Source organism: Paroedura picta, chromosome 6, assembly GCF_049243985.1.
Source record: "Paroedura picta isolate Pp20150507F chromosome 6, Ppicta_v3.0, whole genome shotgun sequence".
NCBI lineage: Eukaryota > Metazoa > Chordata > Lepidosauria > Squamata > Gekkonidae > Paroedura > Paroedura picta.
Window position 1 is genome coordinate 41,976,717 of NC_135374.1, and position 23,404 is coordinate 42,000,120.

Genomic DNA, 23,404 nt, shown 5'->3' on the forward strand with positions numbered 1-23,404 from the left:
ATTAAACAGTTGAAGCAAAAATGTATGTAAGCTTGACATAAATAATAACATGACCCAAATAAGGATTTAAAACTGAAAATTAGCTTTGTTTTCAAACAATTCTGACAGCACAATTCTGAATGTCCAATGGTACCTTTAAGACCAACAGGATTTTATTCAAGGTATAAGCTTTCATGTGCATGTACACGTCTTAGAATCTTAGAATCATAGAATAATAGAGTTGGAAGGAACCCCATGGGTCATCAACCCCCTGCACTATGCAGGACACTGACATCCCAATTGCTCATCTACTGTAATCTGCCACTCCCTTAAGCCTTCACAGAATCAGCCTCTCCGTCAGATGGCTATCCAGCCTCTGTTTAAAAATGTCCAAAGATGGCGAACCCACCATCTCCCGAGGAAGCCTGTTCCACTGAGAAACAGCTCTAACTGTCAGGAACTTCTTCCAGATGTTTAGATGGAATTTCTTTTGAATTAATTCCATTCATTCTGCCTGAACCATAAATCTAATCGTAGCTCAATGATTTCAGTAAAATTAATTTGCCTGAACTCTCAGTAAACTAGAATGGATGGTTCAAATTTAAAGCAGCCTTGAATACTGTATATGTGCACATACAAAAATCCACTATACTTTTATAGGAAACTAGAAATTAAGCCCGCTGTAAGTAAAATACAGCGGGCGCTAAGAATGGGAGGGAGAAAAGAGGGGAAGGGGTGGTGGAAGGGATGGAGAGAAGGGAGAAGAAAAGGAAGTGAGGGAGGAACTAAGGCGGAAAGACAGGAAGCAAGTGAGAGGGAGAGACAAAGAGACAGGAAGGAGATGAAGACAGTAAGTAACAATGTCATAAGGAAGGAAGGAAGGAAGGCAGTGAGGTAGGTGGACTGGGATGGGACAGGGGTGTGTGCGAAGGGGCCGGTGGTCACGGGGGGGGGGGGAGATTGGTGTGTGTGTGTCTGTGTGTGGGTGCAAGGGCCGTCGGAGCACAGGGGGATCGCGGGAGCGAGGTGGGGTGGGAGGGGAAGAGCGGTGTGTGTGAGTATGTGTGTGTGTGGGTGCAAGGGCCGGGGATTGAGGGAGCAAGGTGGGGTGGGATGGGAAGAGCGGTGTGTGTGAGTGTGTGTGGGTGCAAGGGCCGTCGGAGCGCAAGGGGATCGCAGGAGCGAGGTGGGGTGGGAGGGGAAGAGCGGGGTGTGTGCGTGGGCGTGTGGGTGAAAGGGCCGTTGGAGCGCAGGGGGATTGCGGGAGTGAGGTGGGGTGGGAGGGGAAGATTGGTGTTTGTGAGTGTATGTGCGCATGTGTGGGTGTAAGGGCTGTCGGAGCGCAGGGGGATCACAGGAGCGAGGGGTGGGAGGAGAAGAGCTGTGTGTGTGTTTGTGTGTCTGTGTGCGTGCAAGGGCCATCGGAGCACAGGGGATCGCGAGCGGGAGGTGGGGGAAGAGCGGTGTGTGTGTGTGTGTGTGTCGGGCGAAGCAGCGGCGGGCGGTTTGGGGGGCCGGGTGCTTTTGGGGGGAGGTGGAAGAGCGCGTTGGGTGGGTGGGGGTGGTGGGAAGCAGTAGCGGAGCGGGCCCCCGGCTGCTGAGAGGCGGAGAGGACGTGAGGGCGTGGGGCAGCGTACCTGCCTTCGGCAAGGCATCCTCCCGTCACGGCCTCCACCTGTTGCCGCCGCCAGCAGGCTGCCTCCGGTGGGCGGCTGGCTGGTGAGGCGATGAGCGGCGTAATGGCGGCGTGGGTGGAAGGCGGCAATGGGGGGGGGCCTCCCGACTGGTCAGGTCGGTGGCAAGGGACAGATTGGCACGTTGCGGCCGGAATGGCAAGCTTTGCGCCTGCCGATTGGGCTCTCCACTTGCCATTCCGGGGGGAAGGTGCCAATGGCTACCTTTCCTCATCCCGGACAGGGCCCACAGAGCAGTTTAAGATAAAAGCTTATATACTTGAATATGGCATCTATTTAATGCACTGATTAAAATTAGGGATGTAGTACAATCCAATGTGTCTGTATCAAGCCACTGAACAGGGAGGAGGGAGACAGATGAGTCCGTGTTAACTGGACACATCTCCAAAGCCTGGGCCTTTTAAATTTAATTAATTTATTTTTAATTCATTCATACCCCACCTTTCCCCCCAGTAGGGATCCAAAGCACCTTATGTCATTTTCCTCTCCTCCACTTGATTTTCATAGAGATAGGCTGAAAGTCTGTGACTGACTCAAAGTCATGCAGCCAGAAGGCACATATGGCATTCACACACACCCTTCAGCTGATTGGTGGGCTGAATGGTGGCTCTGGATTTTCCTCCTTAACCCGTACCACTGAATGGCTGGTACGGGGGACTGAACTGTGCCAAGCTCACCAGCTGCAGAAGAGAGAGGGGAGAGTCAGCTCCCAATCAGATGTTTTGTGTTGCAAGGAGCAGCCTAGCTCCTGGAAGAGGGAAGCTGACCCAATCAGGTGCAAGGGAGGTCATGCATGGAGCAGCCCAGCCAACAGGCTGCCAAGGGCTGGAGAAACTCTCACAGCTCAGGGCCAAGGACTACCAGACTTGGACTGATTACAGTGGAACTAGGCTGAGGCAGGAGTGAGTCCCACCAGAGGGTGCATCAATACCTAACCCTGAACACATCTCCATTAGAATCAGTGATTATGAGTTTATGAGTTTATGAAAAGCTGCAGGAAGGAGAAAGCTCCTCCTCTGCTCTTCTCAAATGGTCAGAAAATCCAAGAAAGTTCAGGGCAGCTCTTTGCTTCATGAATGTTGATTTATGAACCAGCCAAAATTAATCACAAACTTACATTTGTGAGGCAGATCACGTCCATCCCTAATGCAGACAGGCCCAGTTCCATGACTGGCATTGCCAGGATTTCAGGTTGCAACTGTCAGGAAAAGCTCTCTCTATTTTAGACTCTGGAGAGCTGCTGCCCACCATAGCAGATGATAATGAACAATATGGACCAATGGCTGGACTCATACATACTAAGTTCATATTTTTGCATATGTTTTAATAATTATAGATAACTGAAAAGGGTACTGCTCTGTTTCTTCCCAAATCTTAACACTATTGATATATCTCTTCCTAAAAACAGTTTAAGTTTTTCAGGTTTACCTGAGTGAATCCAAGTTTGATCCGTCTTTGTTTGAAAGTCTTGGCAAATTGCTCAAGCTCCTCAAGATCACTGGGCTCCTCCAAGCTGGGGGTATCAATACGCTTTGGTGTTGACTGGCTCTGTGGAAGTGGCTGAATAGGGGTTGCTGCTATTGTGCGCGTCGGGGTTGCTGGCTGCTGGAAAAGGACCAATCAGAAGTAAAACATTGTGAAGTTAAAACTTTCCTAGGCTAAGAAACGTTCAGGAAGTCAGTTCTATAAAGGAATTAGAATCGAAGTCCAGCAGAACAGTTCAGGTGGCTGCTTTTATACGGGAACAGGATAGCAGGCTACTGCAACCTTTATTGTACATATCATCTTATTATTAGTGCATTGGAACCCTCTGCATCATGGTATATCATGCCTTAGACAGCATTTATGAGTCTATGTACATATGAAGAAAGTTTTTGATTGTTTTCTAGCTGTAACTCTAGTACTCCTGTATTGTTTATCAGGTGTCTTATACAGTCTGATTTCTTTTCAAATATTTAGCAACCAGCCTGGAGTCCCAGCAAATAAATAAATAAGAAGAATTGCATTATCAAATAGTTTGGGTAGAGGAAGATTTCTAAGTTGGTCCACCTTTGCAACTTCTCACCCAGTATCAAGTACAAAAATGACAACTTCATCAATCACTACAGCCAATATCCTTCCCTTCTGTCTCTTAATCCCATTCTCCCCTCCCCTCCCCAAGTTAGAGCCAGAAGCATTAGGAAAAACACTGACCTGAGAGGTGAAAGTGATGCTTGGCTGAGACTGCAGGAGGTTGGCTTGGCTTTGCTGAGGTAGTTGTGTTAAGAGATTCTGCGCTTGCAGGAGGCCTGGAACAGAGAACACATTAATAAGAACATTTGTGGATGCAAAAATATATATTTCCTATGTTCATTTTACTTACAATCCTGCTCACAGCTGACGAAAATCCATTTTACATATGTGGAGCTCTGTCACTTGCCAAAACACAACTAAGGCTTGGTTTACACATGCAACATAGGGATTGCAACTCTTAATGCTGGACCTATGGGATTTGATTTCAGAAGGAGTATTCTACAGCCTTGCTTCTGTGTAACTGGCAAAAAAAAAACCATTGATGAAAAGGGTCCTCCATTTTGCTCTGACTTATAAACTTGGCAGTTCTTTTTAGTAAGGGGGTTCAGTCAGATCCAAGTAAAGATAAGTTGAAGCAGAAGGCTTAGCCCTCGGCTCCAGCTCATGGCATACTGAGAAGCAGAACTCTAGGCTACAGATATACCCACTCAGTCACAAAAGAGTTACAGTCAGATCAACAAACAACCTATACAGCTACACTGAAAAGAAATGGCCAGAAAAAAAAATAATTGCCCTAAGAATACTTTGGAGGTTCCTTCATGAACTCTCCAAACTTAAAAGTGAACAGTGCAACAACTAAGATTCCTAGCTCTTTTTCCCAAACAAGAGAGGTGTTTTTCAAATGGACTTTGGAGTTATATTTATTTGATGCATCAAACTTACTTGATTGCATACCCCTGAGTATGCCTCCTTTTGGTGGTTTGCCCATAAAATATATTTGACAAGTCACCAGCAGTAGTTTTACAGGACTGGGTCTCTGTTAAGCCCTTTTAGAAAAGTTCTGCTCACCCTGCTGCCCCTGCGGCGTCTGTGAGATGATGAACTGTGCTGGTTGCAAGTTGGTTGTCGGATGCACCAACACAAACTGTTGCAGGTTGAGATTCTGTTGTTGGAGCTGCTGCAGGTGCTGCAAATCCTTCAAGAAGCAAAATGATGTTAAGAGGAATTCAAGGTTAGATGTTCACTCCTGCCCTTCCCAAGCTCCTTTGGAAAGAAGTGCAGATCAAGACAATGAACAAACTCACTATAGTATATGGCTGCAGAGACATGGGAACTGAATTTACTTTTTCCAACCTTGGCCTGGCAAACAAAAAAACACCGTAAAAAACCTTACTAAGGTCAAGACTGCTGTGCACAGAGAGACTTCCTCTTAGAGTTGCCAGCTTCCCTGTGAGGCTCTCTCCCCACCTCCCTCATGGGGAGTCTGCTATGGGGAGAGGAAGGGAAGATGATTGGAAAATGCTTTGAGACACCTGAGGTCTGCTGGGTCACTGTCTATTGTGGGGAGACGAAGGGAAAGGTGTTTGTAAACCGCTTTGAGACTCCTTTGGGTAGTAAACAACAGGGTACAAAAATCCAGTTCTTCATCTAAGGAGCAACCATGAAAGAAGCATGTGGGCACATAACATTTTATCATCAGTGAAAAAATGGAGACAGAAGGAACAGGGTGGACACCTGTGTACTGTGACTACGCCATGTGTATTAGGGCATGGGGACATTTCGGTGTCTATGGCCTAATTCACACAAGAAGGGAAATGACGCAGAACTGGGAGGAATTGCTTGCCATGTAATCTTCTCCTAAGAAGAGTCTCCAGTCTGATTTTCCCTTCATATATCTGAAGACATGGCTCTGGAAAGCTCATCTGTAACCACTATGCCACAATTCCCAAAGGTTAGTCCTCTCCCACACTCAACGAACATTGCAAACCACAGGTTCTTGACACCCATATCTCCACACCCATGCACTCATTTGCCAACACGCCACCACAACCTCCCACACAACACACACATTCAACCCCATGCCCTTACAGACTGGACAACTCCTCCCCTTCCTCTTCCCACTGCCAAGCTCTAGTGCCCGTTGTATTCTTGGATCCAACGGGCTTTGCCCCTAGTTACTATATAAAACATAGACTCTGTCTATTGAATGTATGTAGTAATACTATGTACTATTCAAAAAACCTGTTATCAGTTTTTCAAGAGCTTCATTGCCCTGCAGAAGATTCTTTATTAAATGTATGTAAGGTTAAGTCGTGTCAATAAAACTGGTTAATTAAAAGAAATACAGCCCTGATGCTGAGGTCGAACCACTTAATTATTCTAAATCAGTCATGCTAACACAAAGAAAATACTTGGGCAATGTGGTTACAATTGCAGTTCAAATAAGCAAAACAGGTTGTGTTTTAAAGAACCAAAGACTAATAAAACCTGTATTCTCCAACCTTCAGTTGAATATTTACCCCAAAAGGAACGTAGAGACCATAGTGTTTTTCAAATATTTCCTCCAAAGATAAAAGAGCAGCATATATAGGATTTTGCCTCTTCAAAAAAATCTTTGTACCATCCTGTGAGGTAGTTTAGTCTGAGGAATAAATGACTGGCCAAAGATCAACCACTGAACTTCATAGCTAAGTGGGGATTTGCACCTAGGTCACCTTGTTGAATTCCAGCCTTGTCTAATATATATAAGATAAAACCCTGAATTTTCATAGAAGGCAACTTAGCATCTACTTTGCCTATAGTTTATATGAGGAAAACTATAGCTTTCCATAACAGATTGTGAATTATTGGAAGATGGGGTACTGACAGACGATGAGGCCAAGCGTACTCAAGAGCCAGGGAACCTGTAGGCACCTGTTCAGTTGTTCAGGGGGAAGAGAGAAAGCCAGCAGGAGATGCTTTCGGATAGGCCAAAACTATGAACACCCTGAAAGGCAAAGCTTACCTGTGCAATTTGTATGGGCTGAGAGAGAGGGATCTGTGTCATGGGCGTTGCAGCAGAAGCTGAGATGGTGGCGCCTGCAGCATTGTGCTGCTGACTGGCTGAATGCTGCACGGCAGCGGCCAGCAACTGTGCCTGTGCCTGTTGTAGCAATAACTGCTGCTGGGCTGGTGTCAATGTAAGCTACAAAGAAGTTTGAGAAGAGGAATTAATAGAATGAAGAGCAATCCTTTCCACAAATCATAAATGCATTCTCTATAGTTGCTTCCGTCATCTCATTCATCCCATTCAAAGGCAGCCTTTTGCTCCAGGTACGGTACAAAGCAGCCTATACAGATACTTTAAAGTCAGCTGAAGGGTATCAGTACAAACATTATACTGAGCCTATTATGACCGCTGGTACCACTGGGATTACAGAAGCTTCTCTATGGCTCTGCTTCAAGATTAAGGCGAAAAAGGTAATTAGCTAGCAAGCAATAGAAAGAAGCAGTACTGACAGGAAATCGCAAGCAAAAAGAACAAGCCATCCACTGACAGGCTTTGAAAGGAAATTTACACCCACCAGAAGCACAAGTGATTAGCCAGATGAATGAGAAATAGCAATGCTGGCTGTGGTTACCAAACAAACAAACTGATAATACTCCAGCTGCTTCACATTAGCATGAATATCCCGGCCATGTTCCATCATCTCCATTATGCCTTAAGATATAGCTAAAGAACATGTGCCCCATTTGTTTTTTCGCCAAGCCCCCCTCCCCCCATCTGCTTTTTCTGTTTTGATAGGATTGAGCCGGTAGGTTGACATCTCTGCCAGTTTCCAAACATGCATTATCTCTGTGAAACAGGTGGTGTCAGACTCTTTCCCATACATGAATACGCTTGCCAATTATTTGGCACTGAAAGGATCCCCAGCTTCAAAAGACCTGCAAGTCGTCTCAGTGTGGCTAAAGAACAGTTTGACAGAATGATAACATGTTTGGAACAGACTGTCCACTTTATCAGTGCAAACATACGTTTTACAAATAAAAACTATGAAGAGTAAAAAAAAAAAAAGGACTAAAATTAAAGCCCACAAAGTACGGTAAGCATTACTCTATAACGTTTTCTTGAGAACAAACTGCTATAGATAAAACCAAATTAAACACAGTGAGTTTATAGATGGCAGCCAACTTCTACAGAATAAATGGTGTTTTTTTTCCAAACTTTCCATTAATATCCTCCAAATTTACTCTCACTGTTACAATGGAAATAAATGTTATTAGGTTACAAATAGTTCTGTCCCATATAAATGCTTTAAAAAGGAGACCTAAATGTTCATAGCATCCAAAATGGAGATCAACAGTGACTTTTGTAAAATTAAACAGTTCATCCAATATTCATGAATATAACAGAACCATTGTGATTATCGTAGCATCTGACATGAGGACAAACCCATACCCACCATCATGGAAGTCACAATAATGTTTCTGTGACATCATCAAGAACATCTTAACACTCTCATGAGACTTAAAAAGTAAATACGAAGCAAGCGAAATCTTCTTTTGAAATAAATGCTGCAAAGTAACAGAAACTTTGCTACCATTTCCTGACAACCTGAAACCAAAGTGTCCTATTAAAATTTTCAAGGGCTATCCTTGTAGAAATTCTCCTTCTGAGCAAAGCAGAGAACACTTGACTGCCTATTTTATAAATACATTCATTTTATTCCTCCCCTTTATTGCTGCAAGTTCCTGGCTGTGGCAATGTACAACAGACAACTAAATACTACAATAATACCGAACAACCAGAATTTAAAAATGGAACAATTGAAACAGGTCAAATAGAAGGAACATCTTTCAGAATCAGTAAGATTTTTAATTTAAAGAACAGTAACATTGGGATTAACATAGCCTTTCTAGATGAAAAGTGCTACAAAGCCAATCCCATAACATGAAAGGTTCCCATCTCTTGCCATAACACACAATATTTCCTGCAAAATGAACTAAGTAACTGTCCCATATGAGATATAAAGGAGGAGGTTCAATTATCAACTCTAACAGCAGTTTGGAATAAGGTACCACCTCTGTAATTGGAGAAAAAAATGAGAAACAGTAGCAAGACATACTCAGTAAGATACAAAAACTCTTAGGGGTTCCTGCTTTTTTATTATTTCTTCAAGATTACTCCAGGAGGGATGTTGTCCTTTTGTCAGGACAAGGACCTTTCATGGTATTCAATGGTCCTTTGTCCCTCTGTGGTGGAGGACATCTTGGTTGGGACCATCCCAGAGTAGTATCCTCATTTCTTGGATGGGTCACAATAACCATTTTTCATAATATTCTGGAGCACTCTACTTCCAAAGATGGCATCCGCAGAGCTATAGGTTTTGATTTTGTATTGATTGACTAAGGTAGATAGAGAAGACTAAGTTGTTCTGCAAATCTCTTTGAACATTGCATGCTGAGTAAGGGCTGCATTGGTGGTGGCACTCTTAATGAATTAGCTGTGATGACTGAATGAATGGGTACTTTCATCACTTTTTAAGTATTGACAATGCAAGCCCTTTTGGAACTACTGGTGACTGACTTAGACCCCCTTTGTGCCTTGTTAAGGTGGGATATGAATTAAGGATATGAATAACGCATCAGAAATTCTGCTATACATGGTTCATTGTATGTAAATCTTCAGGGCCCTTCTGACAGCATGGGTATGCCAGGATCTTTCCTTTGCATGCTTTGGTTTAGGACAGAAGATTGGGACCAAGGGACCAAGCCCTATGAAGATAGGTTGAGGGACTTGGGAATGTTCAGCCTGGAGAAAAGGAGGTTGAGAGGGGACATGATAGCCCTCTTTAAGTATCTGAAAGGTTGTCACTTGGAGGGCAGGATGCTGTTTCTGTTGGCTGCAGAGGAGAGGACACGCAGTAATGGGTTTAAACTTCAAGTACAACGATATAGGCTAGATATCAGGAAAAAAATTTTCACAGTCAGAGTAGTTCAGCAGTGGAATAGGCTGCCTAAGGAGGTGGTGAACTCCCCCTCACTGGCAGTCTTCAAGCAAAGGCTGGATACACACTTTTCTTGGATGCTTTAGGATGGTTAGGGCTGATCCTGTGTTGAGTAGGGCAGTGGTCCCCAACCTTTTTCCGGCTGGGGACGGGCGGGGCAACTGCACCGCCCGCGCAGCGCGGCTGCGCCTGCGCACACGCACCTTGCGCAGCTGAATCGCACATGCGCGGCACTTTCGCGCATGTGCGAAAGTGCCACGCATGCGCGATGCGCAGCGCGGCCCTGATTGACTCTCCCCCCCCCTCCCGCAGTAAGAAGCTTCCTGGGCCGCAAGCTTGCGGCCCGGGGAAGTTTTTTACTGCGGGGGGGGGGCGGGGAGAGGGAACCGCGGCCCGGCGCCCTGGCCTTCACGGCCCGGCACCGGGCCGCGGACCGCAGGTTGGGGACCACTGGAGTAGGGGGTTGGACTAGATGGCCTGTATGGCTCCTTCCAACTCTATGATTCTATGAAGTTCTTGAGACCTGTGGGAAAAATTGTTACCTTTAGGAATAAAAGTAGGATCTGGTCTGAAAACCACCTTATTCTTATGGAAGATGCAAATATCTTCTTTGATGGATAGTGTGCTTGGTTTGGAGAGACCCACCATGCTGATGCAATGGGAACCTAAAAGAGGGTCTTCATTCTCATCCATCAGATCAGCTTGGTCAAGGCAGAGAACAGCATGTAATTTTCATGCATGGAACCTGTGAATCTTTGGTGGCTTCCTTAAACTTAAGCCTCGTATGAAGTGTATTGTATGTAGGCACCAAGAAATACTCAATACCCTAATTCAGGAAACAAGAGTAGCTAAGGCTACTAGTTGTTTCAACATGAATGCCTTGAGGTTCTTTCTGACTTATTCCTGTAAGAATGCTAACATTGAAATAATCAACGGTCATAATAGATCAGTGCCTTTTCTTCTGCACCAGCAGATAAAGGCCTTCCAGGTTGTGTTGTATATTCTGTTGGTAGATTGTTTGTGAGAGGTCAGTAGAACTTCTATCACTTCTGCATCTTACCCAAGACAAAGAAAGTGTCTCCTCTCAATCTCCAGGGGGGTCAAATGAAGCCAACTAGAGTTGGGAGGCCAAATTAGTCAAGTGACAGCTTCCAGAGATGCTTTACCAACCTCTTCTGCAATATTGAGAACTATGGTCTGCATGGCCACCATAGAGCCTATAGAATGACTTCTGCTTTTCAGGCTCTGATCTGAAAGACCTCTGGCAGAATTGGGAGAGGTAGAAAGGCAAACAATAGTGTTACGGGCTATGGTGTAATGAGTGCATCTGTCACTTCTGTCTCGGGATGGTAAAACCTTGCAAAGAATCAACTGAGTTAGTGATTTTCTGGTGAGGAAACTAAATCTACCTGTGGGTCCTTAAAGTGTAGGAAAAGTTCCATCTTCAGAGATGATTCTCCTTTCTGCAGGGCCCATCTGTTGAGCCAGTCTGCCTTGCTGTTGGTGGAACTCTTGATGTGCTTTCCTGTAATTGATAGCAGGTAATTCTTGGACAAGGTTAAGATTTTCAAGGCTTCTTTGTGGAGGGTGGATGACCTTGAACTCCCTGTTTGCTTATGTAAATCTTTGCCAAAATATTGTCCATTCTTATCAGAATGTGTCTGTAAGATTTTTGGATGAAAAAACCTTTAGTGTTAGCCATCAACTCCAGTAGATGTTCATCTTAGATTCTGCCCTGGATCAAGTTCCTTGAACTGACTTGTTCTCCAGCATCACATATCATCTGGAGAGCCTGGCACCTGTGCTACCTCTTGTTTCCTGTATGGCTTGCCTTGTGAAAAATTTGATGGTTTGATCCACCAAAGGTTGGCCTTCATGGCGTCAGGTAATCTGAGGACAAAGGTTGACTTTTGCAGAATTTGAAGTTGATATGGACACAGAAATTGCCGCAGTTGTCTCATGTGCAGTCATGTCTACTGCAGTGTATCCATATAAGGTATCATAATTCCTTGGAGTTTGGCTAAAGTCATAAGAAATTTCCCTTGATATTTCCCTTATTTTCAGTGCCTTGGCTTGTGGAAGAATTTAAGTGATTGACAAAGGTATCCATGATTACTCCAAGATGGTTTGGGTGTTGGGTGGAAATAAGTGAACTCTCCAAAATGTCTACAATTAAACTGTGATCTTAGAAGAGTCTCCATCCTGAAGTTTCTTGTCTTTATAAACCTGTTCAGGAGCTTTAGATGCAGACTGGCTCTCCAATCTCCAGTTCTCTTTGGGACTTCTAATCCCTTCTCTGGGAAGGTCACTGGTTCAATGGCATTCCAAGTAGCTGTTGTATAGCTTGGTTAGTTCTTTTCTTGTTTCTCTGGTCTCTTGGAGACTAGAGACCATATGAAACATTCCAGAAGAAGATTTGAATATTCTATTACACAGTTCCAAGAATTTGCTTGTGACTATGTCCAATGTTCTTTGAAATGGTAATTCTCCCACTGGAATGTTGTTGGCATCATGCCTTGGTTTGCTTGGATGCCCTGTTGGACCTTTCAGTTTGTGGACCTGGCAGTGTGAAGAATCTGGACTACTGTCCACCTCTTCTGTAGACAGTTCTTGGTTGGTTCCCATTAGGTTTTCTTTGGCCTGTTTAAATCTTGTTAAGATGTTGAAATTGAAAGGAATCTCAACTGAAGTGTTATCTGTCTGCATGCCTCAAAATTTACATTACTACGCAGTTGAGGTATATTGGCTTATTCCTCATCAGACTGAGCAGTTTGCAGTAAGCTTGCATTGGTATCCTATGCTTGAGTGCCTTTCTAGGATGTTGTGAAGGCATGGGAGCCCTGGTCCTCATTTGCTGTCTTTTGAAGCGGATGATTCGCCTGAAAAGGGAACCCCACTGGTTCAGATGGCCACCATCATAAGCCTGCTAGCCCATATCCATGTGATTTGTTTTTGCATGCTTTTTCTTTGCAGAGGGGTTGACCACAGCTGATAAAGCAGACCACAACTGAGTCATGCCATTCTTGGCAGTCTCTCTCATGCCTCCAGTTAAAGAAGAATCAGCCACTCTAGCTGATAGAAAGTCATCAATATCCAAATCAATACTGATTTAAAATAGCCACAAAAAGAGAACACTGCTAATGACTGCTAACCTGCCTCAGAAGTCTTACACCCGTGTTTCCCTTCTTCATTCTGACACTTGGGGGAGGGGGAGGGGACCAAAAAAGGACAAGAAGATTGAAGGAACAGATAAAGGTAGAAAAGTAAGGAAATACGTTGAAGGAAAAATGTAAATCTAAATCTAAAAAAGAGTAGGAGCTTGTCTCTGAAACTGCTCTCCCTTCTGAGGCAGGAAACAAACTACGGAAGGTGACCCCCACAAGGCTGGTAACAGGAATCTGGAAAAATAGTTCCTGTCTCCCTTAATGGATGGTGGGAATCTTCCAATCAAGATGTCCTCCGCCTCAGAGTGAGAAAGCAGTGGTTTAAATGGCTTGGAGCTATTTAACCCCCTGCTTTCTGTTCCTTGCAAAAAGTGGCAGGGAGCAGAAAGCAGGGGTCACAAAGCCATACAAACTAGCTTGGTTTGCAAACCAACCTTCCAGTTTGTATAGGTTTGTGGTTCAGCCATGAACCATGAACCAAACTGCAAAAATGTAGATCAAGGCCTTCCCTAAGTGTTACATTTGATAAACTATACGTTGAATATATATCAAATATTTGTATATTTTACATAATTTCTATATTATTGTACTAACAAAGATGCTTATTTTTGTGAGATCGTAGATACTGTTGTTACTTCTTTCTTCTCTATTTTCCTAATACTTTAAAAAATACTGTTAAATTTTTCTTTAAATTTGCTCCCTACTTTACCAGCATCCAAAGTATTGTGATTAGAATGACATTTAAATAATTGCTGGTGTTTATATTTTCAAAGTAGGTCTTGGCCAGTGCTTCATTGTCATAGTATGACCCTTGGGCCACTGGACATAAACAAATTTAACCCGCAAACTATTTTCTGAACCACTATTTTAAAACTGCGATATAATACAACAGGCTTCTACAGTTCCTTAAATCAACATCAAGACCTCTTCCCTGTGTGAGGCATAATTCAAGAGAGTCCACCCTCCAAAGCAGCCATTTTCTCCAGGAGAACTGATCTCAGCCATTTCTGACCTTGAGATGAGCTGTCCTCCCTCCACCAGAAGCCTAGAACCCGACCGCAGCTTCTTTCTCCTCACCTTCCTGCAGTGTAGAAGCCAGCCTCGTTCCTGACTGAGAATATTCACCAGATGGGCTGCCAACTAACCATAAGAACATGAGAGAGGCCATGATGGATCAGTCCAGCCTTCTGTGTCACACAGTCACCAAACCCCAGGGATCATCAAGAAGTCCACCAGCAGGGCCAGAACTCCAGAAGCCTTCCCACTGTTGCCCCACAAGCACCAAGAATAAGACCACCACTGCCCCAGTCATAAGAACAAAAAAGGTACCATGCTGGATCAGGCCAATTGCCCATCCAGTCCACCACTCTGTGTCACACAGTGGCCAAATCTTGAAGGCCATCAAGGCCCTTGCACCACACAGGGAAGGCTGTGTGAATTACAAGTCCCCAGAGTCCCTGTGCCAGATATCAACCAATTGGAAAGTGCTTCTGGAGTTCTGGTCCTGCTGGTGTACCTCCTGATGGTCCCTGGGTTTTGGCCAGGCCCTCGTCCCTCGGCTGGCATCTCTAGCAATGTGTGAAAATCGAATGTAGGTGGGGGTGGGGTGGGTCTAATATATGTCAATTCTGGTAACACTACTTCCTGCAATGTGGGAATGGTCTATTGATGTCACATCCAGTGGGAGTATCTGGGTGATGTCATTTCTGGCGGCACATGACTTCTGTGGGTGTGGCCAGCTGACATCACTTCCAGGGGTCCCCAAAGCCTAAAGAATATTTCAGGGGGTCCTCCATTGTCAAAAGGTTGAAAAACACTGCTCTAAGGTTACCTCATTTTGCGATGTTTAGTTGGTCCTACTAAATGTTCCTGTTTGATTTAGAGCCGAAAATGCTATTCTTACACTAGATCTAAATGGAAAATAGAGCTATGTATCAGAAGAGTCGTGACATCTCACTCTGAATTTCCGCATAGCTATAAAACAATAGTGGGAAACGATGGTACTGCAAAACACCACAAAACAATTGTCATGGAAACAAGGAATAATCACCAACATCATACTTCACCACTGCTTGTTCAGGAAAGAGAAACCAGCACATTGTCATCAAACTCTCCAAGGTTCACATATTACCATGATCTGAAAGGGCAAATGCCACAAAGAGGTCCAGAAAACAATGCAAGGAAATCTCTCTCTCTCTCTCTCTCTCTCTCTCTCTCTCTCTCTCCCCCTCCCTCCCCAAGGTGGTTGCACTACCATTACTAGGTCAGACAATGATAGGTAAAGCAAGGGTATTTGCTTTCCTGATGTGCCTGGAATTAAAATGCGGTGACCTGGTATAACTTTCAAACTGGATAATTAGCTAGTGCACCACCACAAGACAGGTGGCTTGTTAAAATGCACTTGGACTCATCTTACCCCAGTGATCTGTCCTCCGGCCAGCATGAGCTGGGTCTGGGGTATGGCCGCCTGCACTGAAGGCTGCTGGGAAGGCTGGTTTGGCTGTTGACTGTCCCCAGATTCTTCATTAGATTTAGACTAGGAAAGAAAATATATAAGCCTTTGTAGAGCAAAACATGGATGGCCACAGCCCTCTTAATTGTTCTCCATTACAAACTTATATGGCTGATGTATGTTCCCATAGCACATGTTCCCATAGCACAACTGTAGGTAGTGGAACAGGATTCCATGTAGTAATAGCAATTGTAATGGAAGATAAAAGCCACAATCCTCTACAGTCACCCAGGTTCACAATCACTTCATACATTCAACAGCTTCAAATGATACAGACAAAAGGTGGTTCAGGCTAGTATTTGGTTTGGCATAATAACAATGATTCATCTGAATATATTTTATTTTTTTAAAGAAGAAAATTTTAAAATGAATAAAATAAAAATTAAAAAATAAACATTTTATATATATGCTGCCCCATCCCTGTTGGCTCACAGTAGGTAACAACATTTAAAATGATACAAGATAGGTAATAAATTCATATAGTAATAAAATAATAAATCTTTCACAGCACCGTCTCTTGTTCATGTCCCATGGGCATCAATGGGGATTTGGAGGGGTCTGTACCAGTGGATGTTTCCGGTTGCTGTTTCCAATGGGGAGGCCAGCATTTCCTTATATGGGCCTGGTGAAACAGTTCAGTTTTACAGGCTCTCCAGAACTGCTTAAGAACCCAGAGGGCCTTGATCTCTTCAGGCACTAGGCTGGGGCTGAAAAAGTCCTGGTGCTGGTTGAGGTCAGTTTGATCTCTCTGAGGCTGAGAACCCCATGCAGATTTAAGCTGCCTGATGTTAATGTTCTTTGGAGGGTGTAGGGGAGGAGGTCGTCCCAATGATTGCTCTAATCCAATTTAATATTGCTCCAATTTACATGACACCCCACAGCTTCACCATTTCTTGGCTCCAAAAAGATCTGTGCACACATTTGTACTGAGAAAGTAGCACCAGCCAACATGGAAGTTTTGGATCAGGGCAGTATATTTTCTTTCCATAGAAGTATAAATAACTAGTCAAAATAAAGTTGCAAAGTAAACAGGGTATTCAATTGGAGAAAACTTATGTACTGAATTGCCTTCAGGAACACTCACACACCCAAACATACATGCACACACATCTTCCTAAACTACAGAAATGCAGTATTTATACAGAACAATTTTATAAAAGAAGAAATTACTGTAGCCGTGAGGGATGAAATGCAAGCAAGAAAGCACATGAAAAGGAAAAGCAAGAAGAGGAGGTTTATGGTAATTAAAACTGCTTATGCAGAACATTAAAATTCTGCATAGATTTGCATATTTTCTACCACCTGTTTTGGGGACTGCAGAGCAGGCTAATTAACATAGAGGCTCTGATTAATTCTGCCAGTCATTGAGAGATAATTACAGCACAGGACTGTAAACATTCTGCACTGGAGATACAGCCTGTTTGCCAACATCTCTCTTAGGAATTGAAAGTTTACCATGGCAACCAAGGCAATTTTCTGCCTCTTTCTCTTGGAGAGGAAGGTCACTATCTCCCCCCCACCCCTTTTTTCTTTTCAAAATCATCATATGTAACTAGGTGCATTTTCTAGGGGGTTTCCAAGAATGCTCTATCCTAGCTCCATAGTTCTCATACAGAGTAAACCCACTTCACAATAACAGCATGTGCTTCCCCTTTTGATGTACTGCTCAGATGATTTCATGCAAGCAAGCAACCAGTGGGTTGTAATATTATAGGGCAACCTTTATCAGACACAGGTAAATAGTCTGCTGGACCCCACAAGAGCAGGGAACAGCAAGTACCTTTAAAAATATCATGATTTACTATAGTTGGAAAACCCAATGACAAATTATGGACAAGGTTGACAATTTCATATTAGCTCCAGCTCTGTTCAGCTTTCTGAAAGGCTGCAAGCCAAACAGGACACAAGGATCAGGTTCTGTAATATAGCACAAGAACTACTCATCTTAAATAAAACAACAGCATTGATACATCAAATGATACTTGTTCTTAAATGACCTTATCGCAAATTATAAATTATGGGTTTGATGCAAAAGCACAAGGCACATAAACGCTTACCTGTACATTTAAGGACTGGGCTGCAGCCTGTAAACTTGATCCAGGGAGCTGAACCTATAAAAATGATGCTGAATTTTAAAACTTGCTATGATTCTGCCAACCTCTTAAGCAAGGAAGATAATAGAGGGGCAGTGAGAGTTTTGAAATCCCTACTATGTGTAGGAATTCCTTAACCTTGATCAAGTTAAGACAGAGCATATGTGGTAAGTTTGTTGCCACCAGCAGCTTCTCTATATGAGAAATCTTATATTTAAAAAGTAGACTCCTGTCAAACAGATTGTTGTCTTTAAAATACATGAAAATTTTCTCTCTGCTCCTTACAACATACAGTAGCTGAATACTCAATCCCGTGCCTTTTCTCACCTAGCTGCATGCTCCATAATTAAGAACAAAGGGCAAGTCTGTCATACACAGGAGACAGTGAATATAAAGGTACTAAACTCTATTTACAATTGGCAACCAGGGACTGCTTCATGTTCTACTTTTTCCAACAGAGATTACTCTTCAATGCACTCATTTCTAATCTATATACCAGTAGAAGAAACCCAAAGCCCACCATTCATATATTGTACACTTTCAGCACTGATCAACCAGAAAAAGTAAGTTGTAAAGGGGCCCTAAGTTTAGCACTTCGTCAAAACAATCATTAAATCTAGCAGGGTAGTCAAACTGTGGCCCTCCAGATGTCCATGGACTATGCTGACAAGGGCTCATGGGAATTGTAGTCCATGGACATCTGGAGGGCCGCAGTTTGACTACTCCTGCACTAGATGGATGTTTTACTAAATGGGGAGGGAGACATAGCAGAAGACTGTTACCATACCACAATTCCTTTATTCTACACCACTGAGAGTAATATTTAAAATACTAGCAGCAGATGGAACTATGATTTTTGATAGCTCATAGAAATACTCTTTTACCTGTAACATATGTTATAGAAAGATGAATCACACATATACTCAAAATCACGTAAAGCATGAGGGTAATAAATGACAGGATATGTGTTTTATGGAAAAGAGCAGCATGTTCTACTTTACATGTATTCTTCTAGCACGGTCCTGAAAATTCAATACTAGATTGCATCAAGGTAATATAATCTAGGGAGAGTAACATTGCAAGAAAGCGTCACTTCAAACATTTTTTTCGACATTTCTGGATTTCTGTCTGCATTATTATTACACACCATCTGTCACCAGGCAGACAATTTGTCTCCAAAAAGCTCCTATCTCCTATGCCAGCATCCAGTTTAATCTGCCTGCCCAGCAGTATTCTGAGATTCAACTGTATTAATTAGAGAAAAGAGTCCAAAGCAGAATTATGCACAGCTGTCTTAGAGAATTGGCTAGGTTAACAAGCTACTAAATTTTGGCTACGTTCAACTCTTTGTTGCATGAGCATACAAATACAGTCTTCTAGCTGTAGCATGAAAAGGTTTGAAAGCCTATTTTAACTAAGGCCTGAATTTAACTGCTCAAGGACAGAAACTTTCTGATTAGAGATTCTGAATGGCACCATGGCATGAAACACTGCAATGGTAAAGTGACTTCAGCTGTTGGGTACAACTGGGAATTGATCATTCTAGCTCAACAGACAATAGTAGTGATCAGAAATTTCAAATATTCACTAGCTCATAGAAAAAGAGATTTAAGAAATGTTTTGCCTCACTGCTCAGCCAACCCCCTTTCTTGGAAGTCAGCTTTGGAGAATGATTTTGGGTATTTTCAACTGTTGTGAAAAAGAGGAGCAATATATCCAATTAAAGCACAAAATAGATTTGTAGAAAATGGTGGTTTTGTCAATCTGTGTATATAATAAACTTGATGTCCTGACCAGCCTTTACCCAGCCAGGACTCTTCTCTTGTGTTGGAGGCTGGGCTAGAAGCAGAAGCATGGAAACAGGAGGAGATAGGAGAAAGTAAGAGTGGGCTGCAGCAACCCAGGAAACACAAGCAGGCGGCTCTTGGGGGGAGGTGCTGGAATCGCCTTCACTCTCTATCCAAGGAACCTTCTGCTGGGGGTGCCAATTCAGGGGAAGGTGCCGATCCACCGTGAGCAGGTGAAATGTGACATGGGATAGAATGTGGGCAATTCCTTATCTTCAGGGTGACCTTTCCCACCCCCTGCTGGTTGGACAAGTGAGTGTTACTTTTTAAGATCCTCTTGGCTGAATTGTACTCCTCCACAATCTACAATGGAAGGCGAAGGGAATTGACATGATGGAGGTAGGCCTTTCACCTGCCTGGAAGAGCCTCCCACAATCATGAATTGGATTCAATTTATTATAATAATTATTTAATTTTTATACCAACCCTTCTCAGCAGGCTCAGGCCAATGGTTGGCCAAGCATCAGGCTTAACTCCTAAGAAAGCTACCCAACAACAACAAGCAGATCAGGCAGCCCTCTTTAGAGACTTCCAGCAGAATTCAGATGCTGCCCAGTCCAATTCAAGGGCTATGGTGTGGGTCCCAGCAGGCCCTAATCTGGCAGGAGGCCCAGGTCAACAGCCCCAGTTCCCTTTGACCAAGCTGGAACCAGATGATGATATTGAGGCCTTCCTGGAAACCTTTAAGAGGATGGCAGAGGCAGCCCAGTGGCCAAAAGGACAGCAGTCCATATTGAGGGCAATATCTGGCAGGAGAAGTGTAGACCACACGGCAAACCCTTGAAAAACCAGAGGCAGCAGACTACAGCAAGATCAAGGTTGCAATCTTAATTCACTATGAAACCTGAGACATACCAGCAAAAGCTCTGGATGGTGGTTTATCAGCCAGGAACCAGGCCAAAAGCCTTGGCCGCTACCCTCAAGGATGCTCCCACATGGTGATTACAGCCCACAATGGAGGATGGCCATTGGGTTGTGGAACAAATGATACTTGAACAGCTGATCCAGGTTTTGCCACATAGGATCCAACACTGGGTGGCCTATTCCAAGCCTCTGGGGCTAAAAGAAACTATCCAGTTATGGGAGACTTTGTGGTGCCAGAGGGACAGGATATCCCATGAAAGAATGTACACAGCAACTTGAGAGTATGCCTGCCCGAGAACCCAGGTGTACAGCTTAAAGACAACCGTCAGAAGAACCCTGGAGGGGCACATTCACATGCTGGCTGCTTGGGTGAAGCTAAGCATCCTGACTCCCAAATGGAAGAATCCCTAGTTGGGAGCAGCAGGCGTTGGGATATGGATAGACACTGCTCACCCAGGAATTTGTGGACTATGAAGAACTATGTGGAACATTCTGGATTCAAGGAGGCCGTGGTGGACTGATTCAAGTGGAATTGGCTGAAATTGAATCCAGATAAGATGGAGGACCTCTGGCTGGGTGATCATGTAGTGGGTAATGTAGTGTAACTCCCTGCTCCTGACAGGGTCCAAATGACACCTGCAATCACTGTCAGGAGCTTGGGTGTAATTCTGGATGCCATCTTAACTAATGTTAAGATCACAAATGTTGCCCACCAGGCATCCTATCAACTCCACAAGGTATGATAATTTGCACCCTACCTGATGGCACCCTTTGAGTCAGCAGCAGGTTAGTTTACTGTAACTCTATCTATGCAGAACTGCCTCTGAAACTGCTCCAGAAACTTCAGCTAGTCTGGAATGCAGCCATCCAAGTCCTCACAGGAACCCAATACAACCTGTGCTCTCCTAGTGCAGGCTCCAGATTGGGGACCAAATCAGATTCAAAATTTTGGACTGAGACCTTCCTATCTTCCACTATGTCCCCCAAAGTATGTTATGTTCTATTGAATAACACTGCTTAGGATCCTCAGTCCCAAGGCAGTCAAACTAGCCTCAATCAGGGCTTTTTGGCACTTGTCGAATACACTGCCGGAAATTAAATGAGATCAGGGCCCTGTGGGACCTTAAGCAGTTCCTAAGGGCCTGCAAGACAGAGTTGTTCTGCCAGGCCTATGGTTGAGATCTAGGAAAAAGAAAAATTTCACAGTGCTGGTCTGCCTGTCTGCCTACAACCCATCCAGCTGAAGTCCCTCTTTTTACTTGAGGAAGGAGGTGACTGAAACCAACTAGTCTAGTATTCAATTATCATTATCAATGCACTATCATAGCGGCATTGAACTTAGAGAACCAGGTTCAGATCCATACTCTGCCATAAAGCTTGGTTGTGCTTTTTCTCTCTCTGCCAAACCTACTTCATACAGTTGTTCTGAGGAATAAAATGATGGGAGACTGATAAACTCTTCCTTAAATACCTTGGAGGAATTATAGGGTAAACCTGTGAAAAATAAATATTTGATTTAAACTCATTCTTCCTTACAAGCTCTTGTCTATTGAATAGAAGCTCTGATTAGGGATTGTAGAGTGCAGAAAAATGGGCCATCTCAAATTATAATCAGTTTAACTGAAGCACTTCCAAGCGTCACTGTGGTTGCATTCAAAACAAAATTACATATTTCAGCTTCTTCCTTAACACCATGTGTTGCTAATTAACTAATGATTATATGCCCAGCATTAAAAAATTAGTGTAAGATAACAAAGGGGTTTTTGTGATCTCCCAGATCCAGTGAAGAAATGCAATGTAACTCGAACCCTGTTGAGGATATATTGTTAGAAATATGGACAGCTGAAATCATTTTACTAGTCTATTGTACACCTATTTGACCACAGTCACTATTTTAGCTAATACTCTCACAGCTGTATTAATGTACTCTACTATCCACTGCATGGCATCACCCACTCTACATGGACCTACTCCTGATCTTGACCCAGAAACTGTAGCTGGTACAAAATGCAGCTGCGCAGGCTCTCACTAGGAAACCATGGAGGACATATTCAACCAGTCCTCTAGCAGCTGAATTCTGGATCAAATTCAAGGAGTTGGTTTTAAGCTTTAAAGCCTTGTATGGTTTCAGCCCTGTGTATCTAAGGAACCGTCTCCCCCAATATACACCCACATGAACTCTAAGGGCAGCTATGTCTATCCCAACTGAAGTGCACCTGGCGTATAGGACGACCCCCCCACTTGGAGGCATGTTTTTCAGGGGGAAAAAGTAGTCTTATATGCCAGCAAATACTGTAATTATAGAACTTGTTACTTTTCAATCATGCTGTCCTTTGCTTGTACATGGGCTCAACTTCCTATCTTGCAGAAAAATGCTCCAGTACACTTACTTCTAAGTTGAAGTTTAAAAAACTTACCTGATGGAGGTGTCCAAGAAAGGCCTGGGCTGTAGAGATTGCCCCTGCGGCAGGCACAGTCTGTTTTTGAAAGTCCAGGCCATTTGTCTGTGTGCCTACAGAGATAGACAAATTACAGCTTATTAACAATCTTTCAAAACAATTCTGAAATATCTCTGGATATGTTCTTAAATTTTGTTGCTGATTCATCTAAGTGCTGGCACAGGTTTATAGCCAAAGATAAGAGTAGTTGTAACTTTATGGGCTTTTTGGGCTCTCAGATCTCCTAAGCACATCAGTTGAACACTATCCATGTACCACAACACACGAGGATGGAGATGAAAGACGGGGGAACCAGTTTTAAAAACCTACAGGATGAGAAGTTAAAGAGGATGTTCATATAGCTTTCATACTGGTTTAGATTTGGTGCAGCATTGAGTCAACATCTGGTAACTGGCGTAAAATTTCTGGAAGATCTTGATATCAGTTTGCGTACATACACTTATGCTTTTGTCTGTAGAGTTGTCAGCATCTTGAACTTTTTAAAGAATGGAGGCTTTCCCTGATCTCAATTAAACCATAAAGAGTTTCTATTGTGGTTGTAGGTAGAGATTGGGACCCCTTCTTTGAACCCAGCTGAAATCTGTAATTTCTCCATCAATGAATCAAGAGTCAATAAAAAACAGAACAGGCAACTTTATAATTCGGATGATTAAAAGGAGACAAAGGTTAAGCACAATATAAAATGTGCATTATCTTTGTCTTTATGTACATCGCATTCTTCCATTATCTCCAATATTAGTATGGGGAGGGATGGGGATTTTCTGCCGTCATGTTAGTATCTTATTGTTCTAA

General features: G+C 43.3%; 1 protein-coding gene across 12 annotated transcripts in view; it reads right to left on the reverse strand.

The window, feature by feature from the left end:
- The window catches only part of POU2F1 (POU class 2 homeobox 1), a 127,769-nt gene that overhangs the window by 25,273 nt on the left and 79,092 nt on the right, over positions 1-23,404 (reverse strand). For 7 of the 12 annotated variants that reach the window (XM_077342259.1, XM_077342261.1, XM_077342264.1 and 4 more), the window contains 7 exons: positions 22,571-22,665; positions 17,407-17,460; positions 15,254-15,373; positions 6,691-6,870; positions 4,755-4,881; positions 3,867-3,961; positions 3,102-3,278 (listed from right to left, as the gene is read on the reverse strand). In XM_077342259.1, the coding sequence (XP_077198374.1) occupies positions 3,102-3,278; positions 3,867-3,961; positions 4,755-4,881; positions 6,691-6,870; positions 15,254-15,373; positions 17,407-17,460; positions 22,571-22,665 (848 nt within the window). Of the gene's footprint in view, positions 1-3,101; positions 3,279-3,866; positions 3,962-4,754; positions 4,882-6,690; positions 6,871-11,082; positions 12,068-15,253; positions 15,374-17,406; positions 17,461-22,570; positions 22,666-23,404 lie in introns of those variants that run through there. The other 5 variants (XM_077342265.1, XM_077342257.1, XM_077342266.1 and 2 more) reach the window with 3 other exon arrangements.